General features: G+C 49.1%; 1 protein-coding gene across 1 annotated transcript in view; it reads right to left on the minus strand.

Annotated features, from left to right (window-relative positions):
* The window catches only part of frem1a (Fras1 related extracellular matrix 1a), a 356,873-nt gene that overhangs the window by 73,835 nt on the left and 262,248 nt on the right, over nucleotides 1-20,790 (minus strand). Inside the window, exons 25-27 of the mRNA XM_068030756.1 lie at nucleotides 19,922-20,336; nucleotides 18,933-19,134; nucleotides 11,362-11,506 (exon numbers count right to left, since the gene is read on the minus strand). Of these exons, the coding sequence (XP_067886857.1) occupies nucleotides 11,362-11,506; nucleotides 18,933-19,134; nucleotides 19,922-20,336 (762 nt within the window). The remainder of the gene's footprint in view (nucleotides 1-11,361; nucleotides 11,507-18,932; nucleotides 19,135-19,921; nucleotides 20,337-20,790) is intronic.

Here is a 20,790-nt window from a genome sequence, read left to right on the forward strand (position 1 = left end):
GGATACTGGAATTAGGCAGAGGGAAGTTGTCAGAAAGGTACTGCAACTTACCTGTGTGCAATAAAAAGTGGTTGGGGATCAGGCCAGGAGGAACTAAGAGGCTGGAACCTGGAAAAAGCACAGGGTTGAGGTTTCCACAACAAAGATCAAGGGGAGGGAGGCAGGGAGGGGGTTCGGAGGCCGGGGTTCAGGACATAGAAGGATGAGGAAAGGGATTGGAGGCTGGGAATTGGCAGATAAGAGGCCAGAGGGGAAATCAGAGATTTAGGGTCAAGAGATAGCAGAAATTGGAGGGGGTCATGATAGACCCTTGGGGAATTCCAGATAATGTTGCAGGAACAGGAGAAGCCATTGCAGGTAACTTTCCGGCTACAACTGGAGAGGTAGGAATTTGAGCCAGATGAAGGCAGTCTCATCCAGCTGAACAACGGAGACAAAAAACCATCTCTCACAATGACACAGCATCCCAAAGCACTTTACAGCTAAAGAAATATTTTTGAAGTGTAGTCACTGCTGTAACATAGGAAATGCAGCAGCCAATCTGCACGTAGCAAGTTTCAACAATTAGCAATGTGACAATCACCAGATAACCTGTTTTTGTGATGTTAATTTTCATACTCAAGCCCTGGAATGGGACTTGAACCCACAACCTCTTATCATAGAACATAGAACATTACAGCGCAGTACAGGCCCTTCGGCCCTCGATGTTGCGCCGACCTGTGAAACCATCTGACCTACACTATTCCATTTTCATCCATATGTCTATCCAATGACCACTTAAATGCCCTTAAAGTTGGCGAGTCCACTACTGTTGCAGGCAGGGCGTTCCACGCCCCTGCTACTCTCTGAGTAAAGAAACTACCTCTAACATCTGTCCTATATCTATCACCCCTCAACTTAAAGCTATGTCCCCTCGTGTTTGTCATCACCATCCGGGGAAATAGACTCTCACTATCCACCCTATCTAACCCACTGATTATCTTATATGTCTCTATTAAGTCACCTCTCCTCCTCCTTCTCTCTAACGAAAACAACCTCAAGTCCCTCAGCCTTTCCTCGTAAGACCTTCCCTCCATACCAGGCAACATCCTAGTAAATCTCCTCTGCACCCTTTTCAAAGCTTCCACATCCTTCCGATAATGCGGTGACCAGAACTGCACGCAATACTCCAGGTGCGGCCTCACCAGAGTTTTGTACAGCTGCAGCATGACATCGTGGCTCCGAAACTTGATCCCCCTACTAATAAAAGCTAACACACCATATGCCTTCTTAACAGCCCTATTAACCTGGGTGGCAACTTTCAGGGATTTATGTACCTGGACACCAAGATCTCTCTGCTCATCTACACTACCAAGAATCTTCCCATTAACCCAGTACTCTGCATTCCTGATACCCCTTCCAAAGTGAATCACCTCACACTTTTCCGCATTAAACTCCATTTGCCATCTCTCAGCCCAGCTCTGCAGCCTATCTATGTCCCTCTGTAACCTACAACATCCTTCGGCACTATCCACAACTCCACCGACCTTAGTGTCATCCGCAAACTTACTAACCCACCCTTCTACACCCTCTTCCAGGTCATTTATAAAAATGACAAACAGCAGTGGCCCCAAAACAGATCCTTGCGGTACACCACTAGTAAATAAACTCCAGGATAAACATTTGTCATCAACCACCACCCTCTGTCTTCTTTCAGCTAGTGTAGAAACTGGAATTGCCCTGCCAGCTGGCACGGTTCCAGTGTGGAAGCTGAAATTTCCCTGCCAGCTGGCACGGCTCCAGTGTGGAAACTGGAATTGCCCTGCCAGCTGGCACGGTTCCAGTGTGGAAGCTGAAATTTCCCTGCCAGCTGGCACTGTTCCAGTGTGGAAGCTGAAATTGCCCTGCCAGCTGGCACGGCTCCAGTGTGGAAACTGGAATTGCCCTGCCAGCTGGCACGGCTCCAGTGTGGAAACTGGAATTGCCCTGCCAGTTGGCACTGTTCCAGTGTGGAAGCTGGAATTGCCCTGCCAGCTGGCACGGCTCCAGTGTGGAAACTGGAATTGCCCTGCCAGCTGGCACGGCTCCAGTGTGGAAACTGGAATTGCCCTGCCAGCTGGCACGGCTCCAGTGTGGAAACTGGAATTGCCCTGCCAGCTGGCACGGCTCCAGTGTGGAAACTGGAATTGCCCTGCCAGCTGGCACGGCTCCAGTGTGGAAGCTGGAATTGCCCTGCCAGCTGGCACTGTTCCAGTGTGGAAGCTGGAATTGCCCTGCCAGCTGGCACTGTTCCAGTGTGGAAACTGGAATTGCCCTGCCAGCTGGCACTGTTCCAGTGCGGAAACAGGAATTGCCCTGCCAGCTGGCACGGTTCCAGTGTAGAAACTGGAATTGCACTGCCAGCTGGCACGGTTCCAGTGTAGAAACTGGAATTGCCCCGCCAGCTGGCACGGCTCCAGTGTGGAAACTGGAATTGCCCTGCCAGTTGGCACTGTTCCAGTGTGGAAGCTGGAATTGCCCTGCCAGTTGGCACTGTTCCAGTGTGGAAGCTGGAATTGCCCTGCCAGCTGGCACGGCTCCAGTGTGGAAACTGGAATTGCCCTGCCAGCTGGCACTGTTCCAGTGTGGAAGCTGGAATTGCCCTGCCAGCTGGCACTGTTGCAGTGTGGAAGCTGGAATTGCCATGCTAGCTGGTATGGCTCCAGTGTGGAAACTGGAATTGCCCTGCCAGCTGGCACTGTTCCAGTGCGGAAACTGGAATTGCCCTGCCAGCTGGCACTGTTCCAGTGCAGAAACTGGAATTGCCCTGCCAGCTGGCACGGCTCCAGTGTGGAAACTGGAATTGCCCTGCCAGCTGGCACGGCTCCAGTGTGGAAACTGGAATTGCCCTGCCAGCTGGCACGGCTCCAGTGTGGAAACTGGAATTGCCCTGCCAGCTGGCACGGCTCCAGTGTGGAAACTGGAATTGCCCTGCCAGCTGGCACGGCTCCAGTGTGGAAACTGGAATTGCCCTGCCAGCTGGCACGGCTCCAGTGTGGAAACTGGAATTGCCCTGCCAGCTGGCACGGCTCCAGTGTGGAAACTGGAATTGCCCTGCCAGCTGGCACGGCTCCAGTGTGGAAGCTGGAATTGCCCTGCCAGCTGGCACTGTTCCAGTGTGGAAGCTGGAATTGCCCTGCCAGCTGGCACGGCTCCAGTGTGGAAACTGGAATTGCCCTGCCAGCTGGCACGGCTCCAGTGTGGAAACTGGAATTGCCCTGCCAGCTGGCACTGTTCCAGTGTGGAAGCTGGAATTGCCCTGCTAGCTGGTATGGCTCCAGTGTGGAAACTGGAATTGCCCTGCCAGCTGGCACGGCTCCAGTGTGGAAGCTGAAATTGCCCTGCCAGCTGGCACGGTTCCAGTGTGGAAACTGGAATTGCCCTGCCAGCTGGCACTGTTCCAGTGTGGAAGCTGGAATTGCCCTGCCAGCTGGTATGGCTCCAGTGTGGAAACTGGAATTGCCCTGCCAGCTGGCACGGCTCCAGTGTGGAAACTGGAATTGCCCTGCCAGTTGGCACTGTTCCAGTGTGGAAGCTGGAATTGCCCTGCCAGCTGGCACGGCTCCAGTGTGGAAACTGGAATTGCCCTGCCAGCTGGCACTGTTCCAGTGCAGAAACTGGAATTGCCCTGCCAGCTGGCACTGTTCCAGTGCAGAAACTGGAATTGCCCTGCCAGCTGGCACAGCTCCAGTGCGGAAACTGGAATTGCCCTGCCAGCTGGCACTGTTCCAGTGCAGAAACTGGAATTGCCCTGCCAGCTGGCACTGTTCCAGTGCAGAAACTGGAATTGCCCTGCCAGCTGGCATGGTTCCAGTGCAGAAACTGGAATTGCCCTGCCAGCTGGCACTGTTCAAGTGTAGAAACTGGAATTGCCCTGCCAGCTGGCACGGTTCCAGTGTAGAAACTGGAATTGCCCTGCCAGCTGGCACGGTTCCAGTGTAGAAACTGGAATTTCCCTGCCAGCTGGCACTGTTCCAGTGTGGAAGCTGGAATTGCCCTGCCAGCTGGTATGGCTCCAGTGTGGAAACTGGAATTGCCCTGCCAGCTGGCACGGCTCCAGTGTGGAAACTGGAATTGCCCTGCCAGTTGGCACTGTTCCAGTGTGGAAGCTGGAATTGCCCTGCCAGCTGGCACGGCTCCAGTGTGGAAACTGGAATTGCCCTGCCAGCTGGCACTGTTCCAGTGTGGAAACTGGAATTGGCCTGCCAGTTGGCACTGTTCCAGTGTGGAAGCTGAGATTGCCCTGCCAGCTGGCACGGCTCCAGTGTGGAAACTGGAATTGCCCTGCCAGTTGGCACTGTTCCAGTGTGGAAGCTGAGATTGCCCTGCCAGTTGGCACGGCTCCAGTGTGGAAGCTGGAATTGCCCTGCCAGCTGGCACTGTTCCAGTGTGGAAGCTGGAATTGCCCTGCCAGCTGGCACTGTTCCAGTGTGGAAGCTGGAATTGCCCTGCCAGCTGGCACTGTTCCAGTGTGGAAGCTGGAATTGCCCTGCCAGCTGGCACTGTTCCAGTGTGGAAGCTGGAATTGCCCTGCCAGCTGGCACTGTTCCAGTGCAGAAACAGGAATTGCCCTGCCAGCTGGCACGGTTCCAGTGTGGAAGCTGAAATTTCCCTGCCAGCTGGCACTGTTCCAGTGTGGAAGCTGAAATTGCCCTGCCAGCTGGCACGGCTCCAGTGTGGAAACTGGAATTGCCCTGCCAGCTGGCACTGTTCCAGTGTGGAAGCTGGAATTGCCCTGCCAGCTGGTATGGCTCCAGTGTGGAAACTGGAACTGCCCTGCCAGCTGGTATGGCTCCAGTGTGGAAACTGGAATTGCCCTGCCAGCTGGCACGGCTCCAGTGTGGAAGCTGAAATTGCCCTGCCAGCTGGCACGGCTCGAGTGTGGAAACTGGAATTGCCCTGCCAGCTGGCACTGTTCCAGTGTGGAAGCTGGAATTGCCCTGCCAGCTGGCACTGTTCCAGTGTGGAAGCTGGAATTGCCCTGCCAGCTGGCACTGTTCCAGTGTGGAAGCTGGAATTGCCCTGCCAGCTGGCACGGCTCCAGTGTGGAAGCTGGAATTGCCCTGCCAGCTGGCACGGCTCCAGTGTGGAAGCTGGAATTCCCCTGCCAGCTGGCACGGCTCCAGTGTGGAAACTGGAATTGCCCTGCCAGCTGGCACGGCTCCAGTGTGGAAACTGGAATTGCCCTGCCAGCTGGCACGGCTCCAGTGTGGAAACTGGCATTGCCCTGCCAGCTGGCATGGTTCCAGTGTGGAAACTGGCATTGCCCTGCCAGCTGGCATGGTTCCAGTGTGGAAACTGGCATTGCCCTGCCAGCTGGCACGGTTCCAGTGTGGAAACTGGAATTGCCCTGCCAGCTGGCACTGTTCCAGTGTGGAAACTGGAATTGCCCTGCCAGCTGGTATGGCTCCAGTGTGGAAACTGGAATTGCCCTGCCAGCTGGTATGGCTCCAGTGTGGAAACTGGAATTGCCCTGCCAGCTGGCACGGCTCCAGTGTGGAAGCTGAAATTGCCCTGCCAGCTGGCACGGCTCCAGTGTGGAAACTGGAATTGCCCTGCCAGCTGGCACTGTTCCAGTGTGGAAGCTGGAATTGCCCTGCCAGCTGGCACGGCTCCAGTGTGGAAGCTGGAATTGCCCTGCCAGCTGGCACGGCTCCAGTGTGGAAGCTGGAATTGCCCTGCCAGCTGGTATGGCTCCAGTGTGGAAACTGGCATTGCCCTGCCAGCTGGCATGGTTCCAGTGTAGAAACTGGAATTGCCCTGCCAGCTGGCACGGTTCCAGTGTGGAAGCTGAAATTTCCCTGCCAGCTGGCACTGTTCCAGTGTGGAAGCTGAAATTGCCCTGCCAGCTGGCACGGCTCCAGTGTGGAAACTGGAATTGCCCTGCCAGTTGGCACTGTTCCAGTGTGGAAGCTGGAATTGCCCTGCCAGCTGGCACGGCTCCAGTGTGGAAACTGGAATTGCCCTGCCAGCTGGCACTGTTCCAGTGTGGAAGCTGGAATTGCCCTGCCAGCTGGTATGGCTCCAGTGTGGAAACTGGAATTGGCCTGCCAGTTGGCACTGTTCCAGTGTGGAAGCTGAGATTGCCCTGCCAGCTGGCACGGCTCCAGTGTGGAAACTGGAATTGCCCTGCCAGTTGGCACTGTTCCAGTGTGGAAGCTGAGATTGCCCTGCCAGTTGGCACGGCTCCAGTGTGGAAGCTGGAATTGCCCTGCCAGCTGGCACTGTTCCAGTGTGGAAGCTGGAATTGCCCTGCCAGCTGGCACTGTTCCAGTGTGGAAGCTGGAATTGCCCTGCCAGCTGGCACTGTTCCAGTGTGGAAGCTGGAATTGCCCTGCCAGCTGGCACTGTTCCAGTGTGGAAGCTGGAATTGCCCTGCCAGCTGGCACTGTTCCAGTGCAGAAACAGGAATTGCCCTGCCAGCTGGCACGGTTCCAGTGTGGAAGCTGAAATTTCCCTGCCAGCTGGCACTGTTCCAGTGTGGAAGCTGAAATTGCCCTGCCAGCTGGCACGGCTCCAGTGTGGAAACTGTAATTGCCCTGCCAGCTGGCACTGTTCCAGTGTGGAAGCTGGAATTGCCCTGCCAGCTGGTATGGCTCCAGTGTGGAAACTGGAATTGCCCTGCCAGCTGGTATGGCTCCAGTGTGGAAACTGGAATTGCCCTGCCAGCTGGCACGGCTCCAGTGTGGAAGGTGAAATTGCCCTGCCAGCTGGCACGGCTCCAGTGTGGAAACTGGAATTGCCCTGCCAGCTGGCACGGCTCCAGTGTGGAAACTGGAATTGCCCTGCCAGCTGGCACTGTTCCAGTGTGGAAGCTGGAATTGCCCTGCCAGCTGGCACGGCTCCAGTGTGGAAGCTGGAATTGCCCTGCCAGCTGGCACGGCTCCAGTGTGGAAGCTGGAATTGCCCTGCCAGCTGGCACGGCTCCAGTGTGGAAGCTGAAATTGCCCTGCCAGCTGGCACGGTTCCAGTGTGGAAGTTGAAATTGCCCTGCCAGCTGGCACGGCTCCAGTGTGGAAACTGGAATTGCCCTGCCAGCTGGCACTGTTCCAGTGTGGAAACTGGAATTGCCCTGCCAGCTGGTATGGCTCCAGTGTGGAAACTGGAATTGCCCTGCCAGCTGGCACGGCTCCAGTGTGGAAACTGGAATTGCCCTGCCAGCTGGTATGGCTCCAGTGTGGAAACTGGAATTGCCCTGCCAGCTGGCACGGCTCCAGTGTGGAAGCTGAAATTGCCCTGCCAGCTGGCACGGCTCCAGTGTGGAAACTGGAATTGCCCTGCCAGCTGGCACTGTTCCAGTGTGGAAGCTGGAATTGCCCTGCCAGCTGGCACGGCTCCAGTGTGGAAGCTGGAATTGCCCTGCCAGCTGGTACGGCTCCAGTGTGGAAGCTGGAATTGCCCTGCCAGCTGGCACGGCTCCAGTGTGGAAACTGGAATTGCCCTGCCAGCTGGTATGGCTCCAGTGTGGAAACTGGCATTGCCCTGCCAGCTGGCATGGTTCCAGTGTAGAAACTGGAATTGCCCTGCCAGCTGGCACGGTTCCAGTGTGGAAGCTGAAATTTCCCTGCCAGCTGGCACTGTTCCAGTGTGGAAGCTGAAATTGCCCTGCCAGCTGGCACGGCTCCAGTGTGGAAACTGGAATTGCCCTGCCAGCTGGCACTGTTCCAGTGTGGAAGCTGGAATTGCCCTGCCAGCTGGTATGGCTCCAGTGTGGAAACTGGAATTGCCCTGCCAGCTGGTATGGCTCCAGTGTGGAAACTGGAATTGCCCTGCCAGCTGGCACGGCTCCAGTGTGGAAGCTGAAATTGCCCTGCCAGCTGGCACGGCTCCAGTGTGGAAACTGGAATTGCCCTGCCAGCTGGCACGGCTCCAGTGTGGAAGCTGGAATTGCCCTGCCAGCTGGCACTGTTCCAGTGTGGAAGCTGGAATTGCCCTGCCAGCTGGCACGGCTCCAGTGTGGAAACTGGAATTGCCCTGCCAGCTGGTATGGCTCCAGTGTGGAAACTGGAATTGCCCTGCCAGCTGGCACGGCTCCAGTGTGGAAGCTGAAATTGCCCTGCCAGCTGGCACGGCTCCAGTGTGGAAACTGGAATTGCCCTGCCAGCTGGCACGGCTCCAGTGTGGAAGCTGGAATTGCCCTGCCAGCTGGCACGGCTCCAGTGTGGAAACTGGAATTGCCCTGCCAGTTGGCACTGTTCCAGTGTGGAAGCTGGAATTGCCCTGCCAGCTGGCACGGCTCCAGTGTGGAAGCTGGAATTGCCCTGCCAGCTGGCACGGTTCCCGTGTGAACAAAGAACAAAGAACAGTACAGCACAGGAACAGGCCATTCGGCCCTCCAAGCCTGCGCTGATCTTGATGCCTATCTAAACTAAAACCTTCTGCACTTCCGGTGACCGTATCCCTCTATTCCCATCCTATTCATGTATTTGTCAAGATGCCTCTTAAACGTCGCTATTGTACCTGCTTCCACCACCTCCCCTGGCAGCAAGTTCCAGGCACTCACCGCCCTCTGTGTAAAAGACTTGCCTCGCACATCCCCTCTAAACTTTGCCCCTCGCACCTCAAACCTATGTCCCTGAGTAACTGACTCTTCCACCCTGGGAAAAAGCTTCTGACTATCCACTCTGTCCATGCCACTCATAACTTTGTAAACCTCTATCATGTCGCCCCTCCACCTCCGTCGTTCCAGTGAAAACAATCCGAGTTTATCCAACCTCTCCTCATAGCTAATACCCTCCAGACCAGGCAACATCCTGGTAAACCGCTTCTGTACCCTCTCCAAAGCCTCCACATCAAAGAACAAAGAACAAAGAAAATTACAGCACAGGAACAGGCCCTTCGGCCCTCCAAGCCTACGCCGATCCAAATCCTCTATCTAAACCTGTCGCCTATTTTTGAAGCGTCTGTATCTCTTTACTTCCTGCCCATTCACGTATCTGTCTAGATACATCTTAAAAGACGCTATCGTGCCCGCGTCTACCACCTCCGCTGGCAATGCGTTCCATGCACCCACCACCCTCTGCGTAAAGAACTTTCCACGCATATCCCCCCCTAAACTTTTCCCCTTTCACTTTGAACTTGTGTCCCCTTGTAATTGAATCCCCCACTCTGGGAAAAAGCTTCTTGCTATCCACCCTGTCTATACCTCTCATGATTGTGTACACCTCAATCAGGTCCCCCCTCAACCTCCGTCTTTCTAATGAAAATAATCCTAATCTACTCAACCTCTCTTCATAGCTAGCGCCCTCCATACTAGGCAACATCCTGGTGAACCTCCTCTGCACCCTCTCCAAAGCATCCACATCCTTTTGGTAATGTGGCGACCAGAACTGCACGCAGTATTCCAAATGTGGCCGAACCAAAGTCCTATACAACTGTAACATGACCTGCCAACCCTTGTACTCAATACCCCGTCCGATGAAGGAAAGCATGCCGTATGCCTTCTTGACCACTCTATTGACCTGCGTTGCCACCTGCAGGGAACAATGGACCTGAACACCCAAATCTCTCTGTACATCAATTTTCCCCAGAACTTTTCCATTTACTGTATAGTTCACTCTTGAATTGGATCTTCCAAAATGCATCACCGCGCATTTGCCCTGATTGAACTCCATCTGCCATTTCTCTGCCCAACTCTCCAGTCTATCTATATTCTGCTGTATTCTCTGACAGTCCCCTTCACTATCTGCTACTCCACCAATCTTAGTGTCGTCTGCAAACTTGCTAATCAGACCATCTATACTTTCCTCCAAATCATTTATGTATATCACAAACAACAGTGGTCCCAGCACGGATCCCTGTGGAACACCACTGGTCACACGTCTCCATTTTGAGAAACTCCCTTCCACTGCTACCCTCTGTCTCCTGTTGCCCAGCCAGTTCTTTATCCATCTAGCTAGTACACCTTGGACCCCATGTGCCTTCACTTTCTCCATAAGCCTACCATGGGGAACCTTATCAAACGCCTTACTGAAGTCCATGTATACGACATCTACAGCCCTTCCCTCATCAATCAACTTTGTCACTTCCTCAAAGAATTCTATTAAGTTGGTAAGACATGACCTTCCCTGCACAAAACCATGTTGCCTATCACTGATAAGCCCATTTTCTTCCAAATGGGAATAGATCCTATCCCTCAGTATCTTCTCCAGCAGCTTCCCTACCACTGATGTCAGGCTCACCGCTCTATAAATACCTGGATTATCCCTGCTACCCTTCTTAAACAAGGGGACAACATTAGCAATTCTCCAGTCCTCCGGGACCTCACCCGTGTTTAAGGATGTTGCAAAGATATCTGTTAAGGCCCCAACTATTTCCTCTCTCGCTTCCCACAGTAACCTGGGATAGATCCCATCCGGACCTGGGGACTTGTCCACCTTAATGCCTTTTAGAATACCCAACACTTCCTCCCTCCTTAAGCTGACTTGACCTAGAGTAATCAAACATCTGTCCCTAACCTCAACATCCGTCATGTCCCTCTCCTCGGTGAATACTGATGCAAAGTACTCATTTAGAATCTCACCCATTTTCTCTGACTCCACGCATAACTTTCCTCCTTTGTCCTTGAGTGGGCCAATCCTTTCTCTAGTTACCCTCTTGCTCCTTATATATGAATAAAAGGCTTTGGGATTTTCCTTAACCCTGTTTGCTAAAGATATTTCATGACCCCTTTTAGCCCTCTTAATTCCTCGTTTCAGATTGCGCCTACAATCCCCATATTCTTTCAAAGCTTCGTCTTTCTTCAGCCGCCTAGACCTTATGTATGCTTCCTTTTTCCTCTTAGCTAGTCTCACAATTTCACCTGTCATCCATGGTTCCCTAATCTTGCCATTTCTACCCCTCTGGTAGTGTGGCGACCAGAATTGCACGCAATATTCTAAGTGTGGCCTAACTAAGGTTCTGTACAGCTGCAGCACGACTTGCCAATTTTTATACTCTATGCCCCGACCGATGAAGGCAAGCATGCTGTATGCCTTCTTGACTACCTTACCCACCTGCGTTGCCATTTGTGAACGCTGGAATTGCCTTGCCAGCTAGCACTGTTCCAGTGTGGGATTTTAATAGAATTTAAAAATAAAGGGAGAAGCACTGAGTTTAGTTCAGTCCATGTTTCACATTCAAAAACGCTCTTAGTGTAAGCCCAGAGGTATGTAGTGTGTAAGTCTGCTAATAACTACAGTTGCACCTGGGCAGGAGTGTGATTACTACTTCCGTATCGTTTGATCAAGAGTTTAATTCACTCAGGAACAGATAGTAACTAGATAGTAACTAGACAGAAACTAGTTTATCCACTGTTGGTTAAATAGAGCTAAAGAATTATTGGATTTTGCACAAATATCTTACATTTGAGGGATAGCTGAATTTCCTGTGGAATCTGAAACCTGGAACTCCAAACTGTCCGACGTTACTCCTGAGGAAGATCTTATGATGTAAATGATGCTCTTGCTGTTCAGGTCTTTCTGGGTGAACTTATTACGAATGAATCCTCCTAGGCAGCAATAAATCACAAGGTCAGTGCACCTGTTAAAGTACATGAAAACAGCTCTTCAGTCTGCACTTCATGAATTAATGTATTTATTCTGTAATACTTTGTTATCCTATCGTAAATTTGGACTGAGATGAGGAGAAATTTCTTCATTCAAAGAGTTGTGAAACTCTACCCAGAGAGTTATAGATGCTCAGTCATTGAGTACATTCACACCTGAGATTGATAGATTTTTGGACTTTAAGGGATATGGGAATTCGCCAGGAATGTGGAGCTGAGGTCGAGGATCAGCCATGATCTTATTGAATGGTGGAACAGGCTCGAAGGGCTGAATGGCCTACTCCTGTTCTTGTTTTTTCTGTTCCTATAAATCCAGAGTGGGAATGTCGACTGAATTACAATCATAGAGCTGGATTTCGTGTTGGAGGTGGGGCACCTGGAACTAGACGTCTGCTTAGGTCGGGACAAAGAACCTGACTCGAACCCGACTGATCCACAGCAGACTTGAGCCCGACCCGGCCCGACCCGAACCTGCCACTACTCGGCCCGACCCGAGCCTGACACGAACATCCCTTTACTTACCTTCTGACTGGGAAGCTGCAGCGCATGCGTGATGACATCACAGTGATGTCACTCGCTCACTGCGCACACTCAGTTTTGTCCTGGATTCCCAGCTCAGGTAAGTTTTTTTTATTTTCAATACTTACCAGCAGAGCACTTACCCTGTGTGTCCGGCCAGACCCGACCCGACTCGAGCCCGAAAGCCAACCCTGAAGATGGGCCTGACCCGACCCAAACCCGACACGTCGTCGGGTCACATGGGGTTCGGGTCGGGTAGCAGGCCTCTACCTGGAACCAGTCCGAAAAGGCAGGGGAAAGCCCACCTCTACCTTTTCATGCCCCCCCACCTCCACCCCAAGAGCAATCCTCCAACTTTTTAAAAACTAAGTTTCACAAGCCGGGTTCCCCATCCCTTTAAAGACGGGGATCCCGCCTCCAAGAGCTGCTGATAATCAGAGGGCCAGCAGCTCAGCAGTACCACCAGGAGCGGTGGCCACTGCTGGTACTACAGAGGCTTTGGACTCAGGCTCAGCACTGGAACCCTGGACCTCAGGTAAGTGAGGCGGGGTCACCGGCGCCAGTATAGAAGGCGTTGGCAAGGTGGATTTGAAGTTCTAGGGGAGGGAGGACCCAGTGGGCAAAGTGGTTCCCAGTGGGGCTCCTTCATAGGCCACAGATTGCCCATGGAGGAAGGAACCCTCCCACAAGCCCACAGGGAATGCGCCTCGTGTTTCAAGGCGCCCTCCTGCGTCATGGACACACTGCCCACCACTGGTAATATCCCAGTGGCAAGAGGTCCTTAATTGGTCACAATTGACTTCTAGGAGGGAAGACCGTTGTTGGTCTATCCTGACCTGGGAAGATCACTTGGTGACAGGGAGACAACAGGCCCTTTTCCAACCCACCACCCACCTCAGGGGGCGATATAAATTCTCAACCTTAGAGTCATTATGGTACAGATGGAGGCCATTCAGCCCATCGAGTCCTTGCCAACTCTCTTTCGTTCCATTCCTCCACTTTATCTCAGGAGCACTGCAAATATATTTCCCTCAAGTGTCCATCCAATTTCCCTTTGAAATCAATGATAATCTCCATTCCACCATGGTCAAGGGCAGTGAGTTCCAGGTCATTATCACTCACTGTGGAAAACAGTTCTTCCTCACATCCCCCCTTGTATCTCTTGCCCAGACCGTTAAATCTGTCTCCCCTAGTCATAGAGAGATAGAGCACCGAAACAGGCCCTTTGGCCAATACTAATCCTATATTAATCCCATTTTCCCCTCTCACATCCCCACAATTCTCCTACCACCCACCTACACGAGGGGCAATTTTTACAACGGCCAATTTACCTATCAGCCCACAAGTCTTTGGCATGTGGGAGGAAACCATGCACCCCCACACGGTCACAGGGAGAACTTGCAAACTTCACACAGGCAGTACCCAGAACCGAACCTGGGTTGCTAGAGCTGTGCAGTTGCAGTGCTAACCACTGTGCCACTCCAGTCCTAGTAGGAGAATGTCGAAAATAATAGGACAAATAGCGTAACATTACAGAAGTTGATATTAAGTCGCTATTAATATCTTTGTATGGTAAAAATATATTCTGGGATAGAGGGAAAGACATGGTTTAGATTCGGTCATTTGGATTCTGCAGGGGGATGTTTAGTAAGCAATGCATATTAAGTTAATGCAATTTAAGAAGCATCAAAGGATTTATACAAGAACTGTAGCTGGCTTGGAAGCAACATATCTACATTTCAGCTGTTCTTATTGTGTAAAGATGTGATGTTTATAACTATGAATAAACAATACACACATTCCAGTGAGAATGGAGTGCATGTGATGTTACATTGCCCTCTATTGGTGTAGTAGCATATGACACATACACACACCAATAATTTCAGAATTGCTAAATTTAGAGAAAATCACTAACATTGTCCATTTAGATGTATAGAAACACTCACATTCAGTAATTCTTTGACATTCCGAGAACTTGTCTGGATTGTTTAGAATTAAAGGCAGACTTGAGGGATAGCCAACTAGCAGCTGTATATACATATAACGTATATACATATATACATATAACTGGAAATAATGGATGCATTGATTGTCATCTTCCAAAATTCTATAGACTCTGGAGCAGTTCCTGCAGATTGGAGGGTGGCAAATATAATCCCACTATTTAAAAAAGGAGGGAGAGAAAAAACAGGGAACTACAGGCCAGCTGGCCTGACATCAGTAGTGAGGAAAATGCTAGAGTCTATTATAAAGGATGTGATAGCAGAACACCTAGAAAGCATAAACAGGATTGGGCAAAGTCAGCATGGGTTTATGAAAGGGAAATCATGCTTAACAAATCTACTGGAGATTTTTTGAGGATGTAACTAGTCGAATAGATAAGGGAGAACCAGTGGATGTGGTGTATTTGGATTTTCAGAAGGCTTTTGATAAGGTCCCATAGAAGAGGTTAGTGTGCAAAATTAAAGCATATGGGATTGGGGTAATATACTGGCATGGATTGAGAATTGGTTGACAGACAGGAAACAGAGAGTAGGAATAAACGTGTCTTTTTCCGGGTGACAGGCGGTGACTAGTGGGCTACCGCAGTGATCAGTGCTTGGGCCCCAGCTATTCACAATATATATTAATGACTTGGATGAGGGAACTAAATGTAACATATCCAAGTTTGCAGATGACACAAAGTTGGGTGGGGGGAGGAATGTGAGCTGTGAGGAGGATGCAGAAGCTGCAATGTGATTTGGACAAGTTGGGTGAGTGGGCAAATGCATGGCAGATGCAGTATAATGCGGATAAATGTGAGGTTATCCACTTTGGTTGTAAAAACAGAAAGGTAGATTATCTGAATGGTGATAGATTGGGAAAGGGGGTGGTGCAACGAGACCAGGGTGTCCTTCTACACCAGTCGCTGATAGCAAGCATTCAGGTGCAGCAAGCAATTAGGAAGGCAAATGGTACGTTGGCCTTTATTGCAAGAGGATTTGAGTACAGGAGCAAGGATGTCTTACTGCAGTTATACAGGGCTTTGGTAAGACCACATCTGGAGTATTGTGTGCAGTTTTGGTCTCCTTATCTGAGGAAGGATGTTCTTGCCTTGGAGGGAGTGCAAAGAAGATTTACTAGGCTGATTCCTGGGATGGCAGGATTGATGTATGAAGAGAGATTGGGTTGACTAGGCCTATATTCACTAGAGTTTAGAAGAATGAGAGGGGATCTCAAAGAAACCTATACAATTCTAACAGGACTAGACAGGCGAGATGCAGGGAAGATGTTCCCGATGGGTGGGGAGTCCAGAACCAGGGGTCACAGTCTCAGGATACGGGGTATGCCATTTAGAACCAAGATGAGGAGAAATTTCTTCACTCAGAGGGTGGTGAACCTGTGGAATTCTCTACCGCAGAAAGCATTGGAGGCCAAGTCATTAAATATATTCAAGAAGGAGATAGATATATTTCTTAATGCCAAAGGGATCAAGGGATATGGGCAGAAAGTGGGAACAGGCTACTGAATTAGATGATCAACCATGATCTTTTTTGAATAGCAGAGCAGGCCCGAAGGGCTGAATGGCCTACTCCTGCTCCTATTTTCTATGTTTCTATGACCTGTCAATATTAATAAAACCAACATGTTGATTTATCTCTGGTATCTGAAGCTATGTCCTGTATAATTTGGACTAATCTACTTGATTGATCTGACATCCAACATCAATATCTAAGAAAGGACCGGAGTCAGTGAGAGTGGAAGTGCGGAGCACAGCCCGAGGAACCGGAGGAGTGGATCAGGGGAAAAATCAAAAAGTGATATCAGAGTGACGTCACAATCATCAGAGAGAGCAGGGAAGAAACTACCTGTTTGGTGAATATCTAGTAAGTGATTATGGTCCATTCTAATCCTAACATTTAAAATAGTAAAGAAACTAGTGGTAAGCTTAATAAAATATATTAATAAAAGGAAAATAAAATAAATAATTGAATAAAATAATTAAGTAGTTAATTGAAACACGTTAAAGATGGCAGGACAGGTGAAGTGTCACTGCTGCAGCATGTGGGAGCTCCTGGATGCCAGTGTGATCCAGGACAAATACGTCTGCAGTAAGTGTTTGCGGATCGAAGAGTTTCGGCTCAGAGACATTGAACTGGAGTCCGAGCTGCAGACACTGTGACACATCAGGGAGGGGGAAAGTTACCTGGACATTTTGTACCAGGAGGCGGTCACACCCCTTAGGATAGGGTCTTCTGATTTGGTCAGTGGTCAGGGACAGGAGAGTGTGGCTGCAGCTGAGGCAGGGTAAGGGGACCCAGAGGGCAGGAGTGCAGGAGCCTCAGCCTTTGCAATTGTTTAATAGGTTTGAGGTTCTTTCAGCTTGTTTGGATGAGAGTGGGGGCTGCAGGGTGGATGAGCAACCTGACCATGGTACAGGAAGCCATTCAAGTAGAGGGAGAAAAAAGGAATGTAGTGGGAGTAGGGGACAGTATAGTTAGGGAGATTTATACTGTTCTCTGCAGAAAAGAGTGAGTCCAGATGGCTGTGTTGCCTGTCCGGTGCCAGGGTTCGGAACATCTGCTCAGGGCTGGAGAGGAACTTACAGTGGGAAAGGGAGGATCCAGTCGTCGTGCTCCATGTAGGTACCAACGACATAGGCAGGACAAGGAAAGGGTTTCTGCATAGTCAGTATGAGGAACTAGGCACCAAACGGAGAAGCAGAACCTCAAAAGATGATAATCTCTGGATTATTACCTGAGCCACGTTCAAATTGGCATAGGGCAAATAAGATTAGAGAAATTAATGTGTGGCTCAAAGACTGGTGTGGTAGAAGTGAGTTACGGTTCATGGGGCACTGGCACCAGTCCTAGGGAAAGTGGTGGCTGTACTGTTGGGACGGTCTATACCTGAACCGTGCTAGGGTTTATGTCCTAGCAACCCACATAACTGGAGAGGAATTTAAACTGAATAGTGGGGGCAAGGAAGATATTGTAAATCAAGGAGTAGAGACGAGGCAAGAGAGAAAGGTATTAATATGGGAAATGATAGACTGTGGCAGGAAGGGACAGAGCATACCAATCTAAGAGTAAATTAACAGATAAAGCTAGAGCTTACAAAAATAATAAAAGGACAAAACTAAAGGTGCTGTATCTGAATGCACGTAGCATTTGAAACAAAACAGACGAACTGAGAGCGCAAATAGAAATAAATAAGTACGATCTGATAGCCATTACAGAGACATAGCTGCAGGACGACATAGATTGGGAACTGAATATTGAAGGATACATGACATCGAAACAGAAAATAGGAGCAGGAGTAGGCCATTTGGCCCTTCGAGCCTGCTCCGCCATTCATTATGATCCTGGTTGATCATCCAACTCAGTAGCCTGTTGCCGCTTTCGCCCCATACCCTTTGATCCCTTTTAACCCAAGAGCTGCAGCAGTTCAAGAAGAAGACACCCCACTTCCTTTTCACAGCAACAAAGAATGAATGAGTAATAAATGTGGTCCTGGCATTGTCACACACATCCCAAGAACAAATAATAACAACGAAGTTACAGACAGAGAGAGCAACAGACAGAAATGCAGGAGAACATGAAAGAAAGAAGTGAAAGAGTGATACAGAAGTGGAGGAAAGAGAACAGAAGACAAAGTGGTTCAGCAACTCCAAGAAGCATAAAACTGATTACAAATTAGATATTTCATTCTAATTATACTTGACTCAGAAGCAACTTAATCATACAGAGCCAATCACTAGATGCAGCTACATACTGGTCCACTGTCCAGACAATTGAACACCCTGTAATAAAGCCGCACCATAACACTGTTTTCCGCATTCCAGTCTAGATTCTGACTCCCCAAAGCCTGTCCACCATCTACAAGGCAGAAGTCAGGAGTGTGATGGAATACTCTCCACTTGCCTGGATGGGTGCAGCTCCAATAACACTCAAGAAGCTCGACACCATCCAGGACAAAGCAGCCCACTTGATTGGCACACCATCAACAAACATTCACTCCCTCCACCACCGACGTACAGTGGCAGCAGTGTGTACCATCTACAAGATGCACTGCAGCAATGCACCAAGGCTCCTCAGACAGCACCTTCCAAACCCGCGACCTCTACCAACTAGAAGGACAAGGGCAGCAAATGCATGGGAACATCATCACCTGCAAGTTCCCCTGCAAGTCACACACCATCCTGACTTGGAACTATAATCGCCGTTCCTTCATTGTCGCTGGGTCAAAATCTTGGAACTCCCTTCCTAACAGCACTGCGGCTGTACCTACCCCACATGGACTGCAGCGGTTCAAGAAGGCAGTTCACCACCACCCTCTCAAGGGCAATTAGGGATGGGCAATAAATGCTGGCCTAGCCAGAGACACCCACAGCCCATGAATGAATTAAAAAAAAAGATTCTCCATTCTCTTCTTTGAATATCACCATGCCATCTTTTAGGTTCATCTAATCACACAGCCATGCCTTAACATCTCATCTGAAATGCAGCACCTCCAAACATGCAAAATTCCCTGAGCGCTATGCTGAGTGACGGCTTAGACCAGATGCTTACATCTGCAGTGGGACTGGAACCCATGTCCCTATGAATCAAGAGAAAGATTGCTACCAACTGAACGAAGCTGACACTTACATGTATAGTCTAGCATTTGACTATTTACCAAACTAACTACAATGTTAAAAAAAAAGTCAAATCATTATTAGGAAAGACAGTCCTAACTGTGAATACGTGAACTGTTCAATTTACTCATTCTGTTTGATCTAAATATTGGGGTATCTATAAATATTAATGAAATGACAATATAGATGAATGAAAAATGACTGATAAAAACTTTAAAGTGCAAAGTACTGTACCAGTAGTGACATTTTCCAAGTAACCAAAATGTGGAACTCGTAAGATATGGAAAGTGAGTTCTTCATCTTTGCTGTCACTATCTGATGCTTTCAAGTCTCGGGAAGAGATGTAGATTCCATACTGTCTGTTTTTTAACACTTCAACTTTTGATGGACACTGAAGGTAAAGTATTCTTGGAGCAGCCTTGTCCACATGGTCCACCTGAACAAAGGTAATAAGTCCATTTTTAATTGCTAACTCTCTCATTATGAAGAATCATTCCTTAAACCATTCATCTCCTTTCATTATTGATGTTGTACATCATCTATAAACAAGCAGTGAAACTAGAGGATATAAAATTTTTCACTTTATTTCATTTTAATATAAGACTACCAAAGGTAAGCACAGCAACAAACAAGAAAAATGTGCCCAATCTTCTCTCTTCAGTCTTTATTCAGGTGTTTAGCTTTAGCACATATCTTGTGCAATACATGTGTGTATTAATTCCCATTCAGACTTCTCACATTTCAACTGAAAGTGTTCCCCATCATTCACTACATCTGATCAATGGGATAGTCCCAACATTTCCATTATCATTTTTTCACTTTAGTATCATTATTTTCCTATTTCAAATCCATACCTCAGGCCCCAATTTTCACACTCCTAAAGTGGGAGAACTGCAGGATAGTGTAACTGCAGGAATCTTAACCCATGGGGTCAATATTGCTTCTTGATGGATCACTACCCCAGAAGGCACAAAGGCATCATTCAGCTCCGAGTTCCACCTGACTAAGTTTCCATGTTTTCTCACCAAAACCCATTTCTTACAAAGAAGCCAGAATTTTAACCTCAGCCAAGTAGGAAGACCAGTCAAGACTAGACTAAGTCTTGAATTTATATATCCCCACTCAGGAATCTGCTGCTCTACTATTATAGCTACCTACTAAGTTGCATTTACTATTTGCGTTAAGGCCCATACCTAAAGCACAGATAATCTTTAGCCACTTGCCTCAATTGTGAATACAGATGGTTCAGTCTGCAATTTCCCATTGACCAGAAAGCCGTGATTGCTCATATCGGTGACAATAAAGGTGAACCTGTCAATCTGCGAATCTCCTCCACCATGTCTGTATGCTATATCCATGTTGTCAATGTCCAACTGCGTGAAATTGTGCTGATGAAGAACAGCCCCTTTGCGGTACAGTTGGCCATACTGTGGATGCTGTGCAATGATGTATGTAAGGTTCTGTGAGGGAGTATCAGCATCAGATAACTGTAGCACCTCTGGAGAAATGGACATCATGGAGCCTTCAACCAATCGGATCCCTTTGTTGTTCAACAGTGTGGGCAGGATGCGGTCAATATTCTCAATGATGATCTCTAGACTTCCATTTCTTGTGGACAGCCCATTGCTGACAATGAATCTAGCAAAGAGAGTCAGAGGCAAGGCAGCCTTCAGCAAGTTTTCTTGATTCACCATCTATAGAAATGAAATAATAAAATAATACACACCTTTAACAGGGATTCTGGTCCTAGTGGCTCTGTAACACAAGTTCAGAAACAAGCCTCTACATCACGTGGACTAATGTTATTGTTTATACTGACAAATCTGTTACCATCTCACATGGCCCAGCAGGAATAGCCAAACTATATCTGGCCACATTGAATAATTCCAACATGTATGACACTAACATTTATTGTTCGTATTGTCATGGTGAACAAAGTAATCACTTAACAAATCTCTCTTTTTTGGCAGTTACCTGTGGTGTTTGGATTCTAGCTCTGGCAAAAAGGCACAGACATAGCCTAAAACCACTGTAAAAAAAAACACTGCAGTTGCTGGAAATCAGAAATAAAAACAGAAAATGCTGGAAATAA

The sequence above is a fragment of the Heterodontus francisci genome, chromosome 4, assembly GCF_036365525.1.
Source record: "Heterodontus francisci isolate sHetFra1 chromosome 4, sHetFra1.hap1, whole genome shotgun sequence".
Taxonomy (NCBI): Eukaryota; Metazoa; Chordata; class Chondrichthyes; order Heterodontiformes; family Heterodontidae; genus Heterodontus; species Heterodontus francisci.